Source organism: Trichechus manatus, unplaced genomic scaffold (genome assembly GCF_000243295.1).
Source record: "Trichechus manatus latirostris isolate Lorelei unplaced genomic scaffold, TriManLat1.0 scaffold00002, whole genome shotgun sequence".
In the NCBI taxonomy this organism is placed as follows: Eukaryota; Metazoa; Chordata; class Mammalia; order Sirenia; family Trichechidae; genus Trichechus; species Trichechus manatus.
This window is the reverse complement of record NW_004443938.1, coordinates 34,202,904-34,222,238: the sequence shown is the minus strand read 5'-3', so window position 1 is coordinate 34,222,238 and position 19,335 is coordinate 34,202,904. Positions and strand designations below refer to the sequence as shown.

The following is a 19,335-nucleotide window of genomic DNA, read 5'->3' as shown; positions in this document are numbered from 1 at the left end:
AACAACATGTGTACTACTGTTTCACGAGAAACTATTTGTTCTGTAAGCCTTCACCTGAAGTACAATAAAAAATAAATAAATAAATAAAAATTTCTAGATGGATACAAGAGAAACTCCTAACAATGATTAACTCTAAGGAATGGGAAAAGGGGGTACATGACTTTGTATCTTTATATCCTTCTGCATAACTTAGATCTACCATTGATCTATAACTTGGAACTATCATTGGGGGAGGGAGGGAGCATTTATTCTTCAACAAAGAATCTAAAGAAAAGAATTGAAATAGAGTTCCTCCAAGCATCAAGCTAGTCTCAAGTCTGGATTTACACGGATTTTTAGCAAACTAGTCATGAAAATTCCCATATGCCTTCCCTTCTTTGGCCTTTAAAAATTTCACGATGGAAGTGCAGAGAGTTTGAAGATGTATATACTATGCACCATATAAACAACAATAAAACATCTGCTCAAAGTTACTGTGTACAGCAGTGATTACACAGGAGGAGATATGGAGCACACCCCTTTACCTCTCTGAGATACATGTGAGCAGTGGGGCATGAAGACAGTAAATAGTTAAAAACCACTGGTTCATGCATTTAGCCATTTCAAAACTGTGAACACCTACTTATGTACTCAGTTTGCACTCTGCTAGGCTCTGGTATATAATGAACAAAATCAACCCACTTACTGCCTTCCCAAGAGCCTCTAGTCTAGTTTGAGAGGGATACTTATCAAAGAATCACAAAAAAACATGTAAAATTGCCACTGTGCTAAAAAGCAGAAGATTCTTTAGAGTGAAGATTCTTTAGATCTTTAGATGAATATAAGATATACAGAATCTAAACAAGCTTGTGTTTTTACTTTAAGATACAGTATTGTGGCAGGCTAGCAGGTCACATTAATACTTAATTTTTTTAAAAGATAAACATTCTTTCTTGAATTCAGCTACAGAAAGCCATTTCTTGAGAAGAATTTTGGTATACTTTCTTTTGTAAGACAATGAAAACCAATTTTCCCTTTTTATTTACTTTAGCTGCCAAATTCAGCACTGATGTTACGTATTAAGTATTTTAATTCAAGTCCACATAAGCACTTCTACCTATAACCTATTTTAATCTTGTAAGTCTGTTCAAATGATTTTAGAAAAAATACATATCTACATCACCCATGTTTGTATGTCTACAGAAAGCCTAGCTTGTTACTCCAAGCAACTGTAATTCAAGTCACTACTGGTCACCACCTACCTATTTGTGTGTTAGAGTTACTTAAACGTAAGTATACAATACCTGTGGTGCTAATATTTTCATCTGTCCCAACAACCACAAACTTATCAGAGCAAAAGACTGTATTTTCAAAGATGGAAAGATGTGGAAAAAAAATCTTACTTTGAAAATGGTACACATTTAGCATTTATTCATTCAATACAGATTTATTAAGCAACTTACTAGATGCCTGGCAAAGTTCTGAGGTTACAACAATAAACACGACACATCTTCTTTTTTTTTCCAAGGGGCCCAGAGTGTAGTATAGAAAAAGGAAATAAAGAAATAGGATTCAGTGTGATGTGTGCCATAATAAAGTGCATGCAGAAGATGCTATGAGAGATCAGAGAAGGGAGAAACCACGTTGGCCTGCAAGTCAGAAACTGTCTACAGAGGGAATAGGTATGATAAATTTTCATCTGAGCCAAAATAAACTGTTCTGGTTTTTTCCCCTTTAACTAAGAACTTCTATAATCACAGCTATTTATAAAGATTTTTATGGATACTAATTGACAACCAATGTCATAGGACAATTTCTATATTCACAATTGTGTCGTATGCAAGTCAGGCTTATGTTGGATAGAAGAAAAAAGATTATTCATTATAGCGGCTCTCTCCACCCCTCAACTGATAGAACTCCAAAATTTACCTTTTATAAATAGGCAAAGATTTAAATAGAATATTATGTGGTCAGAATGTTTACAATAAACTTGATCAGAAAACCATATAATATTACATGTGGGAGGGGAAAGCTACCTGAGTCTGTGATACCTTTAACATCATAGTCAGAGCAATAGTGCAAAGATATAAGCAGGCAAAAAAAATCAGTCTCCCTCTGCTAAACTGATCTAAAATTAGACAAAAAGGCAAATGCCCAGAAAAGAACTTCTCTCAGCACCATTAACCTTAAATTTCAGGCAGTAGATAAATTTACAGAGGAACAGATTTTATTTAAATTAAATAAAAGAAAAAGAAACTCACTAACTACATGCAAAAGCCAGGCTCATTGATCTGAATCCAACAGTTGACAAAAATCAGACAGCTTCTACAAAATGACATATAACAGAATAAGCTTGATGTAAATTATTTCCTTGTATTACTATGCTATCAGCTTTCAAAGGCTTAAAGTCATATAAAAATGCTAGATACAAGCCCCAATTTTTAAATCAGTAATACAGAAAGGTTGAAGCTACCACAACCTCTTCCCTTTTAGCTACTATCAAATGAGCTAAATACAGAACGTTTTTGTTTCTTTCTTACATAGGTAAATCTATGTACTTTGAAGCAAAATTGCCTATCAAAGATACTTAACTTTCAGATCAAGCTAGAGGCTAAATAAAGCTTAACAACCACCTGAGATAATCAGGAGAATTTTAGAATTCTCATAGGAAAATATTTTCTAAAAAATTAAAACCAACACTAAAGTTTAAAAATCAACTTAGTGGTTACTTTCAAAGGTTGATGTGTAATCTAGGCCCTGCTACACAAATGGCATCTAATCCACATTTCAGGTGGAGAAACGGAGGAGGAAAATGTTTAGAACTTGCCCAAGGTCACAGAATTAGCAAAACTAGAAGCAGTAAAACTCAGACTCCTGCCTCCAAGAAGACTGCTCTCTTCATGACAGTAATTATATGAATACGGTTCCGTCTGTATAATGCAGACAATAAAGCTACCCCATGTGCATTTCTGTGTTAAAGGGACATTGTCTGATAGATACATGCCCTATTCAGAGTCAAATTCTGTTTTAATGTCCCTTTTAAAGGTATAAAATTCCTGCCTAGAGTTCAGAGACATAATGCATCATGTAAACAACAATAAAATATGTGCCCAAATATTCAAAAGAGCATTTAGATAGGATCATTGAAAACAATAACTTGGTTTTAATTAAGCTCATTAAGGAATTCACATTAGATTGCCTTTTATTCACTCAGAATTTAAGAAAAATGTACTAATTTTTTATCCCTCAGATTCTTCTTCCTTTTAAAGAAAGCTACTGGTAAATATGAATGTTTATCAAAGCACTCATCGTAAGACTCAGTGGCCCTCCCCAGTTCTTGTTAACATTTGATAAATAGCATTATCTAAACACAAAATTTCCAGATTTCCTCAGAACCTACAGAAAAGAGCTTGGTTTTTTAAAGGAAAATGCTTGTAGATTGCAAAGGTCTAATGATACACATTTTTTTCCCTCAACAAATTAAGATGCAGGAAATGTATTTACCTTCAACAAATTAAGATGCATGAAATGGAAAAAATGTTTATAATGAGGACAGGCTGCTTCACCCACTTTGCATAATACATAATACAATTAAAGGATTGTAACATAACAAGAAGGAGCCCTGGTGACGCAGTGGTAAAGTGCTCAGCTGCTGACTGAAAAAGTCAGCAGTTTGAAAGCACAGGCACTCCAGTCGCTCCATGGGAGAAAGATGTGGCAGTCTATTTCCATAAAGATTACAGCCTTGGAAACCCTAGGCGGCAGCTCTACTCTGTCCTATAGAGTCGTTATGAGTTGGAATCAACTCCATGTCAATGAGTTTTTAAGATAACAAGACACTGAAATGCTCTTCAAATATCGGCAAGTCCCAAGTGTAAAGGTGAAGCAGTGGTATATATTCTTTATCTCTAGTTTTAAAAGTTCATTAAATAAAGACAAATCATTAATCCAAATTCAGCCTGTACATCTTATTCTGATGGCAAATCAACGTACTCCTGATGAAATTCTAAGCTATTAAGTTTTAATATTTTGATTTTCCTTTAAGAATTAAGCACCATGTTTATCAAGGCATGCAACCAGCTCTCTCCATCTCTAAATCTTACCTGCTGAATCTTCCAAATCAATTAGTTTGGGCATTAAGCTTTCAGGCAGTTTTTCAGGTAAGTCATAGCCATTCTTCCTAGCAACTACCAGATGAAAAGCAGCACAAAACTCATCCAGTGTCAATGCACCATCTTTATCAAAGTCTGAGAGTTCCCTAGAAGACAAACTTACTATGAATATGATCAAATTCTACTTTGGATCCCTTTATTTCTCAAATAGAAGAAAGAGAAACTTTCCCAGAGAAGTGCAAAAAAAAAAAAAAAAAGAAAATAATAATTTAAAAAGTCCCACGGGTGTAAAAATGTGTAATTAAAAAGCAAAACAAAAAAACATAGCAAAATGTTAACTGTAGAATCTAGGTAGTGGGCATACGGGTGTTCATGGTACTGTTGTTTAAACTTTCCTGTATGCCTGCAAATTCTCATAATAAAATGTCAACAGCTCCAATAAATAAGGACAGAAAAAATGATCTTTAACCCATGTGCATTTTTAGTAACAGAATTCAAAGGCTTATGCAATAAGTCAGTGAATTAAAAAAAAAATTGCTTTATTGTTATCAAAGTTCTGCATGTATGCACTTTAAAGCATCAAACAGAACTACAAGATTTGATACAAAAGATCAGCAGCTGAACCTTCCCTGTTGTACTTGTCATTTCCTAGACCCAGAAGCAACAATTTTTTTTATGTGTCTCCGTAAGTATAAATAGCACGTGTCTATTACTAGCTCTTGATTTTTCAGTTTTAGGCATTATCTAACTACCTCCTGCTACTGTACTTTATGCTATTGAAAACCTATTAAAATAATTTGGAATATAGAGAAATTGATATTAAAAATATATAACATTTATGTTTATCTGATAATTATTTTTAAAAAGCAATTTATATTGTGATTTGTGATCTAATGACTAATTCTAATCATACGGCAGCTATCTTGAGTCTCAGTCTGTGTTTAAAATCAGAGCTAAGCACCGTGTTGAAGCTCATAGCTTGGTACAGGATTTATCAAATTTGTTAAAAAACAAATAGGATAAACATAACCATCTATAAGCAAACTAGCTTTTATTTCATGAAACTCAGTATCATTATGCTAGTAACAAGAAATAACTTACATAGCTTAAGGAATTTTAAGTAGTTTTTTGCTAAGAACTATTGCACCAGTATCACTTATTTCTTTTCTAGAGAGTGAGAGAGAACCTGGCTATCCTAAGGCAATACTGAGTTCTTTAAGGACATTCTTGAAGAAGCTAGTCTAATAGTTTATTTTATAAAGTTCCAAAATCTACCTGATGGAAACTCCTTTGAGATAACCCATATTACCCAACTAATGATATACCGCACACTTACCAAATATGAGAAAGTTCAAGAATAGGAAGTTTTGATTTTGTAAAAAACTCTTTAGCTGCAGATCCTGAAATATTAAAATAGTAGTGTTTAATGTTATACTGAACTTACAGATTCAAGAATGAAATATGAGCTATGAGTCATTAGACTTTTTTTTTCATTGGGAAAAAGATAACCTTAATATGTGTATATTTCATGGTTTTGGCCCCCACTGATTATAAACTCTTTTCAGACAAATACTTTGAGGATTAATGATCTTTTGTAATTATATAATATATGATCAATAAAACAATGTCTTTGAGATTATGAAATTGAGATTTTGTCCTGTCACATCTAGAAGAACTTCTGTTTTTAACAACTCACCTGGAATAAATCCATTTAGATCAGGCTGAATGGTTTTAAACTGATTTACATAATACTGTCTTTGTTCGTCTGTTATTTTCCAGGGATCGTCATAACTACTGGATTGCCTACGAATTTCATTGGCAGTTGTAGCTGATGCTACAGTTCGTACTGTTGTCTGGTCCTGTAATGAAATATTTTTTCCTCAGTACAGCATCTATCTATATGATTAATGGACCAAGGAACTAGGTGACTTATCTTTGAAAGTAAAACTTACTTTCTATGGACGTTTACCATGTAAGAAGTCTTCACAAACTCATTAGCAAACTACACATTTGTTTTAATCAGGTTATTAGATGAGTTTTTGCACAGTGATATATAAACATATAGAAATGATAGCAATTATGTAGCAAAATAAAGTTATGAAAAATGTGCTAACAAAGCCAAGCAAATATATTCCTAGATGCAAAACCTTTTAGAACTTCTTTAGAGACTTAGAAATAAAAGAAAAGCAGCCAAAACCTTTAGTGAAACATTCCAAAGGTAACAAACTTGAAGAAAAGGCACAGAGCAGTATTCTGTTCTTTATAAAAGAGTAAACTTGAATTTATTAAACTGCAACAGCAAAATACAAAAACAATGACTGCAGTGATACCTTGAATGAAGCAAATAAAAATGCAATACCAATAAAATGTCACACCTGGACAGAAGCAGGATGCATGGCTAAAAGAGTACTGGTTGGTGGAGTATCTGCAAAACTGACCCAGTTTTCTTGAGGTGGAGGTGGAGAATGACCTGACCACACTGTATCAGCAGCAGAAGAACCTAAAAACAAAATGGATAAACAGGTTGACTCACTTTTGAAGGAAAAAAAACTAAGTTACCAAGTATTTACTTAATATTGTAACAAACTGACACACACATATTATAAAAGTTTTCTGTCGAACTCTAATTATGAAGAAATTCAACAACTACCAAAATGGAATCTTTTCTGTTCGATTACAAATGACACATCATTTAAATCTTTTTAATCTTGTTTTGCTTCCTTGCCAATAACAAAACTAACATAATATATACCCAATATTCAGTGGGATGATTATTTATTCATTTTAGCTTCAGAGAATCAAATATTCATAAATATCTCTGCAAACATCACATAGTAGATGGTCAGTGAAAAAGAGGAAGACCCTCAACAAGATGGACTGACACAGTGGCTGCAACAATGGGCTCAAGCATAACAACGATTGTGAGGATGGTGCAGGGCCGGGCAGTGTTTCGTTCTGTCGTAGATAGGGTCACTATGAGTCGGAACGAACATGATGGAACCTAATAACAACAAACATCAAGTTGTTTTTACTGGGTGTTGTTGAGTCAATCGCAACTCATAGCAGCTCCAGGTAACAGATCAGAATTGCCCCATAAGGTTTTTTTGGTTGTAAGCTTTATGGAAGCAGATCACCAGGTCTTTCTCTCGTGGTTTTAAATGGCTAATCTTTTGGTCGGCAGGTGAGCACTTAACTGTTGAGCCACCAGGGCTCCTTCTAAGCATCACAGATAGAAGTAAATGCAATTACCACTTTCCAAAGTGATACATCTACTACAAATGTTCATAGCTGACTTTTGCTTCTGTTAAAGGCACTTAACTTACAACTGATAATTGTCTTGGAGATAACTCTTAAAGTTACCAAGTTTCCTTCAACTTACAACCCTAAGTAATTGTTATTTGTAAAGAACTTCTAATACCTGATTGTGCTTCACCAAACGGTGACCAAAATGGCCCAGGTCCTGTAAGAGGCCTCTCACTATTTCCCCCACTGGGGTGACGGTTGTGCTTCCTCCATGGGTGTGGAGAAGCTGGAGGAGACTGCTGTGGTGAAACTACTGGGGATGCAGGTTCCTAGAAAAAGTATTATTATTTAAAAAATTTAATTTTAAGGTAACATTTTAATTACTAAGGTACACAGTGAAAGTTTTGGTGTAAGCATCTACGGGGGCATCAACTGATAACATTTACATGCATGTGATTACCTGCTGATCTGTAGATGTGCGAGGCTGGACAGCATCATGGCTTATGGATCCCTTCTTCACTTGTCCCCTGCCAGGTGGTGGAGGAATCACACCAGAATAAGACCCTTGATTTTCAGAATCTGAAGAATATGGGGCTGCATGGCGAGATTCTTGTTCATTCTTTGAAGCTACAAATCTTGGCAGAGGAAGTTCCTTTACTGTTAACCACATAAATAGTTACTACTTTAAAATAAAAAAAGGACACACACACTAAAACTGAAATAAAAGATTAGACATTAGATATAGTTTTTGCTAAAACCAATACAGAAACAACAAGCGCAAAATGTCTACCACTACAAAATTTAGACCATCATCTATCTCAGAATGTATATGTACCTTAGAATTTCCTTCTACCGAGAAGGAAATGGTAATACCAAATCGTCCTTCTAAGGTGTAACAACAACACTTATTTATGAAATGTCCATTGCGTGTCAGTCCCTATGCTTACCACTTTGTATTTATGTCATAACCATATTGACCCTGCAAAGCATTATCCCCATTTTACAGATAAGAAAACTAACATTCTGAAAGGCCAAGGCCATGCGGGTAGTAACTGACAGGATTTGAATCCAGGTCTGTCAGATCATGAATCCTAGGCTGCTTCTACTCCCTCACATGGGTTCTCTAATGTACTAAGAGCTCTAAGTAAAACACAGAATATGTCACTAACTTTGAGACTTGATTACACAATGCCATAGCAGAAATACCTGGGAAGACTTTACTGTTCACTTATCAAAGGCACCATACAAGGTGTTACATTTATCCACCTCAATCTGCTTATGACACTCCCACAGCCAGATGCTCTACATTCAATCAGGAATAAAAGAGGAAGATAAAAGACAGAACTCTCTGCAGGTCAATGAGAACTCATCCTTTTAGATGAGAAAAACACAGCTGCAGAATCATTTTCACAAGAAAGTGTACTTCCCTCCACTATATGATTCTCTTTAGCATCTCCACACAAGGAGGGAAAATATTAATTTCATTCAACTTTTATGTGAAAGAATCCAAAGTTACCCCAAATGAACATGAACTTTCAACTCCAGAAGAACGATGCATGACAAACTAGAGGTCCACAATGAAAACCTCCAACCAATAAACTGAGCCGGTACTTACAGCTCTTTACAAAAATTCTCACATTACATAAAACTGATCTTTTCCTTTTCCCTATGAAAACCGCAGAACCCTCTGCATTTAAGTGCCTATCTTAAAAAAAACAAAACAAAACAGAATTTCTATCCTTTTCTATATCAACAAGCCTCCAAATAACTGAAAAATGAATGATCCTAGGTGACGCTTGTAAGAGGGTCAGATTCCTGTAAGTAGGTTTTGTCTGTTAATATTTTAATATTGGTCTCCATCAATCAGAAAGTTTTGGTCAACTGATGCTTTCTAATTCCAAATGGAGCCTTCTCAGCATTCCCAAACAAGATAAAAGTATAATGTTGTTCTTTACTTAGCTATCAGAAAAGATGAAAATAAGTCATAGTTTCAATTTTTAGTAAATTAATTCTGAAAAATCACCATTTGAGCAGTACTTGTATTACTATCAAATATGTAAGAAATGTGTATTATATGCTGTAAGGGATTTTAGATATATTTTTCTAATACTCATAAATGAGAAATATGTGGCAGTGGGAATAAAGCCATGACACTTTGCTCAAGGTCACAAACATCACTATAATATCAGAAAGACTCAAGAGTTCTACTAACTTTACTTCATTTGTGATTAGAAGTCTATTTTCATTTCATTTACTGATATACTCCTTATTTACCTGTATTTATACTTTCCACTCTTAACGGCAAACCAGACTGGGCAACAGCTACAAGTTTCAAAGCAATATAGAACTGACTTCTTCCAAAATAACCAAGTCTTTTTGCACCACAAAGCTCCTTAATCTATAAAAGAACACAATGGTAACATTAGAGTTTATGACAAAAGTTCTCCATTCAAATAAGCAGCTATCAAACTTCTATTTGTAACTTCTTCAAAATACAAATTTGATATATGGTATATTACTCTCAAGGAGCCCTGGTGGTGCAGTGGTTAAGCAGTCATCAGCTAACCGAAAGATTGGCAGTTCAAACCCACCAGCCATTCCATGGGAGAAAGATGCGGCAGCTGGCTTCAGTAAAGATTACAGCCTTGGAACTCCTATGGGGCAGTTCTATTCTGTCCTATCTGGTCGCTATGAGTCGGAATCAACTTGATGGCAGTGGGTTTTGGAGTATATTACTCTCAAGTGATGACCAGCCTCCTTGATTTCCAAGTTTATACATTTAAAAATTAAAAGGTACTGGCCTTACAATAAGGTTATCATTCCCCTAGTTATCAAATCCATATGATAAGCAATTTTATTCCATTAGAATCATTGTTTTCCTTTCCTTTTATTGTGGTAAAATATATATGTAACAAAACATTTGCCATTTCAACATTTTTATGTGTACAATTCAGTGACATTAATTACGTTCACCACGTTGTACAACAAACTTTTTACCAAATGTTTCCATCACCCGTAACAGAAACTCAGTGCACCCTGAGCAATGACTTCCCCTCTCCCTCCTTCCTGTCCCTGGTAACCACTAATGAACTTTGGTTTCTATACATTTGATTTTTCTAGATATTTCATGTAAGGGGATCATACACTACTTATCCTTTTGTAACTGACTTATTTCCCCTAGCGTAACATTTTCAAGGTTTATCCACATTGTAGCATCTATCAGGGCTTCATTTCCCTTTATGACTGAGTAATCATGTGCTACAGGTATATACCACATTTTGTTTATCCACTCATCTGCTGATGGGCATTTAGGTCGTTTCCACCTTTTGGTTACCGTGAAGAGTGCTGCAAGGAACACTGGTAGACAAGGAAGTATCCGTTCCTACTTTCAATTCTTTTGAGTATATACCTAGGAGTGGAATTGCTGGATCATGTGTTAATTCTATCTTTAACTTTTTGGGGAACCACCAAACTCTTTTCCATTGCAGCTGTACTATTTTACATTCCCACCAGCAATGGATAAGAGTCCCAATTTTTCCACTAGTCCTTGTCAACATCTGTTGTTTTTTTAAACCGCAGCCATCCTAGTGGGGGTAAAGTGGTATCTTACTGTGGTTTTGATTTGCATTTCCCTACTGACTAATGAAGGAGCCCTGGTGGTGCAGTGGTTAAGAGTTTGGCTGCTAACCAAAAGGTCAGCAGTTCAAATCCACCAGCTGCTCCTTGGAAACCCTACGGGGCAGTTCTACTCTGTCCTATAGAGTTGCTATGAGTCGGAATCGACTTGACGGCAACGGGTTAATGACTAATGATGTTGAGCATCTTTTCATACACTTGTTGGCCATTTGTATATCTTCTTTGCTGAAATTCAAGCCCTTTGCTTATTTTTTGATTGGGTTGTCTTTTTGTTGCTGAGTTTTAGGAATTCTTTATAGAGTCTCAATATTAAACCTTTACCTGATATATGGTTCCTCAAAATTTTCTCCCAATCTGTAGGTTGTTTCTTCGCTTTGTTGATAAAGTCCCTTGTGCACAAAGTTTTAAATTTTGATGAAGTCCTATTTATCTATTTTTTTCTTGTGTTGCTTGTGATTTTGGTGTCATCTCTAAGAATCCACTGTCAAAAACAAGGTACTGAAGCTTTACCTCTATGTTTTCTTCTAGGAGTTTTATGGTTTTAGTTCTTACATTTAGGTCTGACTGATTTAATTTTTACATATGGTGTGAGGTATAGGTCCAACTTCATTTCTTGCACGTGGAGACTCGGTTTTCTTAGCCAGATATTATTTTGATGAAAACCAAAAGCATATGGTTTTAAAAGGTATAACAAACACAAGTTCATATATATCATATATATTTTTGACAATGCAATTTTAGAAACAAATCTGTACACTGTACTATATTGCAATTATGTATTCAAGGTCTATAAGAAAAAGTGGGATTTTTTCTTTCACCTAATGGAATAACACTATTAACAGAGTTTTTGCTTTATTTTGTTCTTTTCAATAATTCGTGACTTTTTCCTTGCTGCCAAGCTATCATTTCTTGCTCAATCAGCAGCCTTTCTGGTTGTTGCTCTTCTGCCTCATATGCCATTGGCTTAAAAATATAACCAAGCTTTTAAAACTGTTTAAAATAGGAACAGTTCTTTAGTAACGACATGAAGAACTCTCCAATGAGCAAATTACACAAGCATCATTTTTTACTTCCGTCATACAAATAAGGTGGTGGTAGGAGAAGAATTAACATTTATTGAGCACACATGATACTAAGCAAAGTACTAAGTAGTCAAGGTGTTCCCATCTAATCCTTAAAACTAATGGAGTAGAATTGATATTATCATTTTATAGAGGAAAAAGAAGAATCAGACTGGTCAAGTAATTTGCCTACGGCCAGAGGGGCAAAAAAAAAAAAAAAAAAAAAGCAGAGCTATAATTCAAATTGATGCCTTTCCTTTTCCACCATGACATGCTGTACACTGTCCTTTCCCTTAAGAAGTGCTAAAGCATGTTTTCTCTTCCACAGTGCCTAATACATAGTGACAATGAAAGAGGAGTTAAACGCTTAAGGAAGGCTCTCTAATCCTAGGCTCAGAACGTGAGGATTCAGGGAATGCCAACAACAATAAATGCAGATGAAAGTTATTTCTTATTCTAGGTGAGAAAAGACTACATTAAAGTAGCCTGCCAATTGCATATATGAGTTTGAATCATGAGCTGAATCACAGAAAAGAACTTAAAAAACGGATTGAGGAATACACTGAAACAATACATAATACTGAGATATGAAGATATTATTCCTAGTTAATAGGACAGGAAACCAAGGTTAATAAATGGCAGGGCCAGGATTCAAAGCCAGGTTAGTCTGAATCCAAAGCCTCGTTCTTGGCTGCCTCCAGGGCACAGCTAAACAGAATTCTCACTGTGGGCATGCCTATGGAGCAGTAGTTCCAATACGTATTCCAAAGAACATCAGTCAAGTTACAGGCTCTGTAGCCAAATAAACTGAGATGTATTATAGCCCCCTTGAAGATTTCACAGAAACCCTGATGGCGCAGTGGTTAAGCGCTATAGCTGCTAACCAAAAGGTTAGCAGTTCAAATTCACTAGGTGCTCCTTGGAAACTCTACAGGGCAGTTCTACTGTGTCCTATAGAGTCACTATGAGTCAGAATCGACTTGACTGCAGCGGTTTGGAAGGTTTCACAATGCATTTTTAGCCCATAAAAGACACTAATAAATCTTTCAGTCTAGAAACGAACCCTTTTTTTTTTTTAATACCTATTAAAATGCTTCAGAACTAGTGGTCCATAGATCAAATGCTCTACATAATACACATTGGGAACCAATGTTGTAGACTCTAGAGCATGATTATCAACCTTTTTGGTCTCAGGATTTCTTTACGTTCTTAAAAAAAATTAGTATCCCAAAATACTGATTGATAGCTACCATATTAGAATTTAAACTGAGAAATTTAAAAATACATATTTATGAATTCATTTAAATATAATAACCCTACTACATGTAACAAATATTTTTATAAAAATATCTATTTTACAAAATTTAAAAAATTTGAGTAAGAGTACATTGTTTTACACATGTGCAAATTTCTTTAGTCTGGCTTAAGAGGAAGATTCTCATCATATGTTCCACATTCAGTTTATTTTGATACATTGTTTTGTTTAAAGCGTAGAAGGAAACTCCAACTTTATACAGATGTGTGTTGGAAAGGAAGGACTATTTTAAACAGCCTTTTCAAATAACTGTTGTATTACACTTTTCACAGCACCAACCAAAACTCAACAAGTGGTAGTTGCTTAAAGGTTAGTTGCAATATGGAATCTGTAACCACATAATTAAACGCTTTACATATTATTACATTAAAATCCACTGGTGTGCCTTGGAGCATTGTATACTGCATCAGTTATTTGTAAACTATTGGTTGATTGAGTTGTGCAGATCTTCCAATTGTTGATACATTTCGTTTATAAAGTATTTCTAAAAATCACAATCACATGTCAATATCACCACTGATCTCATCAGAAAAAGTCATGCCCAAGTCAGCTGTTCTTTCAAGTAAAAATGATGTTCAGTGAAAAAAATGGCTAGTTCACCTTACAACTCAAACAGTAACATATGTACTTTTCCTCAAGATAATCATATTTCAGTATGCAGCAGAAGTGCTTTATGCATACTTCTCATTTCATCACATAGAATATTAAAAAGATACATGCTCAAGGGTCAAGATTTAATAAAATTAATAATTTTTATTGTTCCACAAGGGACAGTCTTAAGTGAAACTGGCTTCTCTAATGCATGGCAGTAAAGAATACAATACTAGTACAGTTTGGTGACACTGCCTGGATTTGTACTAAGGAAGCTGAAAGTTTTATCCACCACTCCTTTTGTACCATCAGTGCGAATGTCAATACATGGAAAAGGCAAATAATCTCTTACTATTTATTATGAAAACAGTTTTGACTTCACAGACCAGGGATCTGCAGACCACACTTTGAGAAATGCTATTCTAGAGTACATCCGCTTCTACAGAGTGAAAACAGAGTACAACGATAGGAGGAATTCTTGCCTTGGTGCCTTTGCTATATACCCTCTTCCCCTAGAACAGCCACTAAAAACAGTGTCTACAGGAGCAAGCAGGTAACGTGAATTCGTGAAATGGGTTAGGTGGGGAATGTAGTGAATGAACTAATGCATGCAGGTGTAAAGGGAGCGGCTACTCTTAGGCTCAAGCTGACTGCTGCTACAGAGGAATGCATGCCAAATGATGCCATCTTCAGATTTTTCTAGAGCTGGAAATCTGCAATTTTCTGAGATATGTTCCCATTTTTAAATGTTAACATACTCAAAATCATTTTTTAAAAATATGCAGATCAAACAAAACACTTGGACCACATATCTGCACTTTCTGCCCCAGAGAGTGCTCTACATTTAATATTAGAAAAGGAGAGAAAGTACTGCCAATGGCAAAAACTGCCATAACGCTAACCCTTTATGTCCTCTAGAAAGTTGGTAAGGAAAGGGTGTAAAAAGGTGACACCAAGTTTGCTGGGGGGGAAAAAGCATATATACAGGCATTACTGAGCCCTGGTGGTATAGTGGGTTAAGCGCTTGGCTGCTAACTGAAAGGTTGGTGGTTCGAACCTACCAGCTGCTCCATGAAAGAAAGATGTTGCAGTCAGCTTCCATAAAGACTGCAGCCTTGGAAACCCCCTGAGGTGGTTCTATCCTGTCTTATAGGGTCACTATGAGTTGGAATCAATTCAACAGCAATGGGTTTGGTTTTTTTCAGGTTTACAGGCATTATTATGTATGAACCTGTTCTACTTATATAATGGGCGCAGTGGTAGTTCAGTGGTAGAACTCTCACCTTCCATGCAGAAGACCTGGGGTTGATTTCTGGCCAATGCACTACATGTACAGCCCCCACCTGTATGTCAGTGGAGGCTTATGTGTTGTTAGGATGCTGAACAGGTTTCAGCGGAGCTTCCAGACTAAGCTGGACTAGAAAGAAAGGTCTAGCAATTTACTTCTGAAAAACAGCTAGTGAAAACCCTATGGATCATAATGGTCTATGACCGATCACGGGATGGTGCAGGACCTGGCAATGTCTCATCCTTCTGTGCATGGGGTCACCAAGACTCAAGGGTCAACTCCACGGAAGCCAACAACAACTTATATAATGGTCCTAAAAAGTTTCAGCTAAGACTCTGGATGCCCAGAAAATTATTTTTGGGTCATCAATAAAACACTACATGATGGTTTTATATCAGATCTTGTGCCATCTAAGACACAATTATTGGTCTCTATTTGTCTGGATCAAAAGAGAAAGAAGGAAACCAAAGACTCAAAGAAGAAACGTCTACAGGACTAATAGCCTACATGAACCATGACCTATCCTGATACCAGAAGAACTAGATGGTGCCTGGCTACCACTACCAACCATTCTGACCAGGGACACAACAGATGGTCCTGGATAGAATGGGAGAAAAACATAAAACTCAAATTTTTAAAAAAGGCCAGACTTATTGGACTGTAGAGACTAGAGTAACCCTTTAAACTTTGTACTGAAACCACTCCTAGAGGTCACCCTCCAGCTAAACAACAGATTGGCTCATAAAACAAACACTGTTACCTGTGACTACCATGTTCCTTTAAAAAACTATCTATAAGAGATCAAACAGTCAACATTTACCCTAAAGCAAAGATGAGAAGGTAAGGGGTGAGGGTGGGGGGGGGCAGGGAAGCTAGATTAATGGAAAGAGAACAACCAGAATGGAAATAAAAATGTTGACAGGCTGTGAAAAATATAACCAATGTCACTTAACAATATGTATAGAAATGGTTAAATGGGAACCTAATTTGCTATGTAAACTTTCACCAAAAACACAATAAAACAGATATTTAAAAGAAGATCTGCCAAAGTGATTCAAGCTACTGAGACAATTTTTAAAAAAATGTATTGTGCTTCACTAGTGTTCCTACTACAGTCCTCAAATACGTTTCTCACGGTATAAATGATGCAAGAATTCTAAAACACCTCCTTCCCTTTTCTTTCAATAAGTCAAGACTGCTCCTGCTTCAGGGCCTTTGTACTTATTGTCTGCATCACCAGTACATTTTCCTCTCAGATCTTTACTTGGCTGGCTTTTGTCATTCAGGTCTCAGTTCAAATGGCATGACCTCAGAGGGTCTTCCCTGAGTATCCTGTTTACTTATTTATTATATCTCCAAAAAAAAAACAAACAAAAGAATGAGACTCCAGAGAACAGGGAAGACCTCCTATACCTAGACCCTAGAACAACTCCTGAAGTACAGTGTCATAAACGTTTGTTAGCTGGATGAATGAATGAATGAAACATTACTTTATGGATCAGTTTTGCTGTAGTCTCTCTTCACTCCTATAACAGACTACCAGATTACCAGATTAACAGTCCTCAAGTATAGCTCCAAGCAATATTTATTATAGTTTAAAGAATAAATGTCTAAGTCTAGCATTCAAAGCTCTCTATAATATAGCTTCAACCCTCTTCCCCAGTTTTCTCTGGGGAATCCAGACTGGGCTCTCCTACCTTTACACTTTTGCTTTTCCCTCTAACCAGCTCACTCTCTAATCTATCTTTGCCTATTTCAATTACATCCTTTCATGACCCACCTTAACAGCTTCCTCCTTTCTGTAGCATTTTCTATCCTTCCTATTCCGTAAGCAAATGATCTTTTATTTTTCACACTAGTAGACCAACTTTGACCATTGAAGTTACCTGAATTATCTGTGTAATTATGTTAAGCACATCACATACTCCCTCTGCTGCCCACCCCTCTTTCTCACCCCCATTAAGTTCCTTGGGGGCAGAGACTATGGTTTAAACAACAACAACAACAAAAAAACAAACCCATCGCTGTTCTGTCAATTCTGACTCATGGCAATCCGTGTGTTACAGAGTAATCTTGTGCTCAACTGTTAACCTAAAGGTTGGCGGTCTGAACCCATTCAGTGGTACTGCGGAAGATAAGCCTGCTAATCTGCTTCTGTTAAAATTACAGCCAAGAAAACCCTATGGAGCAGTTCTGCTCTGTTTAACATATGAAGTCACCATGAGTTGGAACAGACTCAAAGGCAACTAACAACAACAATCTTTACAAAAGCAGACTGCGATGGCTGTCTTCTGCCGTGCTGCTGGATGGGTTCAAACTGCAACCTTTAGATTAGCAGGCGAGCGTAAACTGTTTGTTCCACCCACAGACCTGACTATGGCTTAGTCATACTGAAATTTGCTGCAAGGTGTGGCACTGTACTGTGCACATGGCAGGCACTTAATGTCTGTTGAAGGGAATTACTCCCCCATGATGCCCACAGCCACCTAGTTTACCATTGTTAGACAGTCTTCATTTCAATTAAATCTTTCTTAGATAGAAAGATCATTTTTGCCATTTAAGAATTAAACATTTTCTAATAACTATTATTTGCTTTCCCCAAGGTAGTTTAGACTACACATGATCCATGTACTCCTGTATATCATCTTCACCAGGCAGTACACTGTGGCAAGCGGAAAAGGTAAAAACAAACAATGACAACAACAACAAAAAAACAAGTCAATGGCAAAGAAGCTGGGGCCTTGTATCATAAGCCCCGTCATTCTAAGATGACTTGATTTCCTTTCAAACATAGCTGTCAATATAGAATGTTTAGTTTTGTTTACAAACTATGTGGAAATACTAATCTCTAATATTTATTTCCCATTGCTACAAAAACAACTTAAATACTTAGCACAGTCTAACAAACAAATGGCTATCTCATATCCATTACTGCACTCATGAGCCATGTCTGCATTCCTAAATGACTTTTGCTATCACTTAGTAACCAACTCCACTGCCAATTCCCTACGTAACTCAGGGCTAAAGTGAAATGCAATCTCACCAACGCTTTTGAGGTACTTACTAGTTGTACTAGAGCACGTAAATATCTCGTCTTAATTTCACTACATTACTTTCTTATCCAAGACATTTAATTGCTTATTGCTTTGCTTACACAACTCAAATGATCTTTGATTTCAAGTTTGCAAGTCAAGACTGTATTCCTTCTTTCTCTTTTACTGCTATGATTTTATCTTAACACGTATGTAACTGCATTCTCCTGGTTCTTTTCACCCAAACATACCCTCATCTATAACTTCCATTTTTCATTTCAATCACTTTCCTACCTCAATGAAGGGTGAGTTCTCCAAGTCTTTCCCAAGCAGTACGTACCCTTAGGTAAACTAAGAAATTAGTTATACATTGTCATATTGACAAGCTAAAAAAAACAAATGTATAAAATTTGCCACATAAGAATTATCATAGCTAGCTAGCAATATTAGACTTTTATTCAGTGCCTATCACGCACTGAAACAGCAGAAATATAAGATAAGTACTGGATAAGTATTAATCCCCTTTCTACAGGATCACTATGAGTTGGAATCGTCTCGACGGCAATGGGTTTGGTTTTTTGTTTTTTTGTTTTTTATATGATAAGTGCAAACCCTGGTGGCGTAGTGGTTAAGAGTTTCGGCTGCTAATCAAAAGATTGGCAGTTTGAATCCACCAGGAGCTCCTTGGAGACTCTATGGGGTAGTGCTACTCTGTCCTCTCTCGCTATGAGTTGGAATTGGCTCGATGGCAACAGTTTTTTTTTTCTAATATGATAACTATTTGTAAAAAGTATATTTCTCAATATAAAGACAAACAAATGTCTTCTATAACTTTTCAACAGAAAAAGTTCAAATATATTCTTTTTCCCCACTAATATCATAGGAGATCATCAGAAGAATACACCATATCTATATACATTACTGCTACAGACCCTAGAAGCTACTTAAGTCTTTAGAAGGCAGATTTTACTCTACCTGCTAAGGAAAGGAACCATAAAGAGTTTGTTGAGCCAAATAATCAACATAAAAGATGACTGAGGTAGCTTTTAAAAGTTTATGGAGTTTTTAACTTTAACTT

At 36.0% G+C, this 19,335-nt stretch overlaps 1 protein-coding gene across 4 annotated transcripts in view; it reads right to left on the bottom strand.

The window, feature by feature from the left end:
- The window catches only part of REPS1 (RALBP1 associated Eps domain containing 1), a 76,215-nt gene that overhangs the window by 37,420 nt on the left and 19,460 nt on the right, over nucleotides 1-19,335 (bottom strand). For all 4 annotated transcript variants that reach the window (XM_004368874.2, XM_004368875.2, XM_023729701.1 and 1 more), the window contains exons 2-8: nucleotides 9,609-9,732; nucleotides 7,795-7,991; nucleotides 7,510-7,663; nucleotides 6,467-6,591; nucleotides 5,788-5,950; nucleotides 5,428-5,491; nucleotides 4,083-4,237 (exon numbers count right to left, since the gene is read on the bottom strand). In XM_004368874.2, coding sequence (XP_004368931.1) covers nucleotides 4,083-4,237; nucleotides 5,428-5,491; nucleotides 5,788-5,950; nucleotides 6,467-6,591; nucleotides 7,510-7,663; nucleotides 7,795-7,991; nucleotides 9,609-9,732 — 982 coding nt within the window. The remainder of the gene's footprint in view (nucleotides 1-4,082; nucleotides 4,238-5,427; nucleotides 5,492-5,787; nucleotides 5,951-6,466; nucleotides 6,592-7,509; nucleotides 7,664-7,794; nucleotides 7,992-9,608; nucleotides 9,733-19,335) is intronic.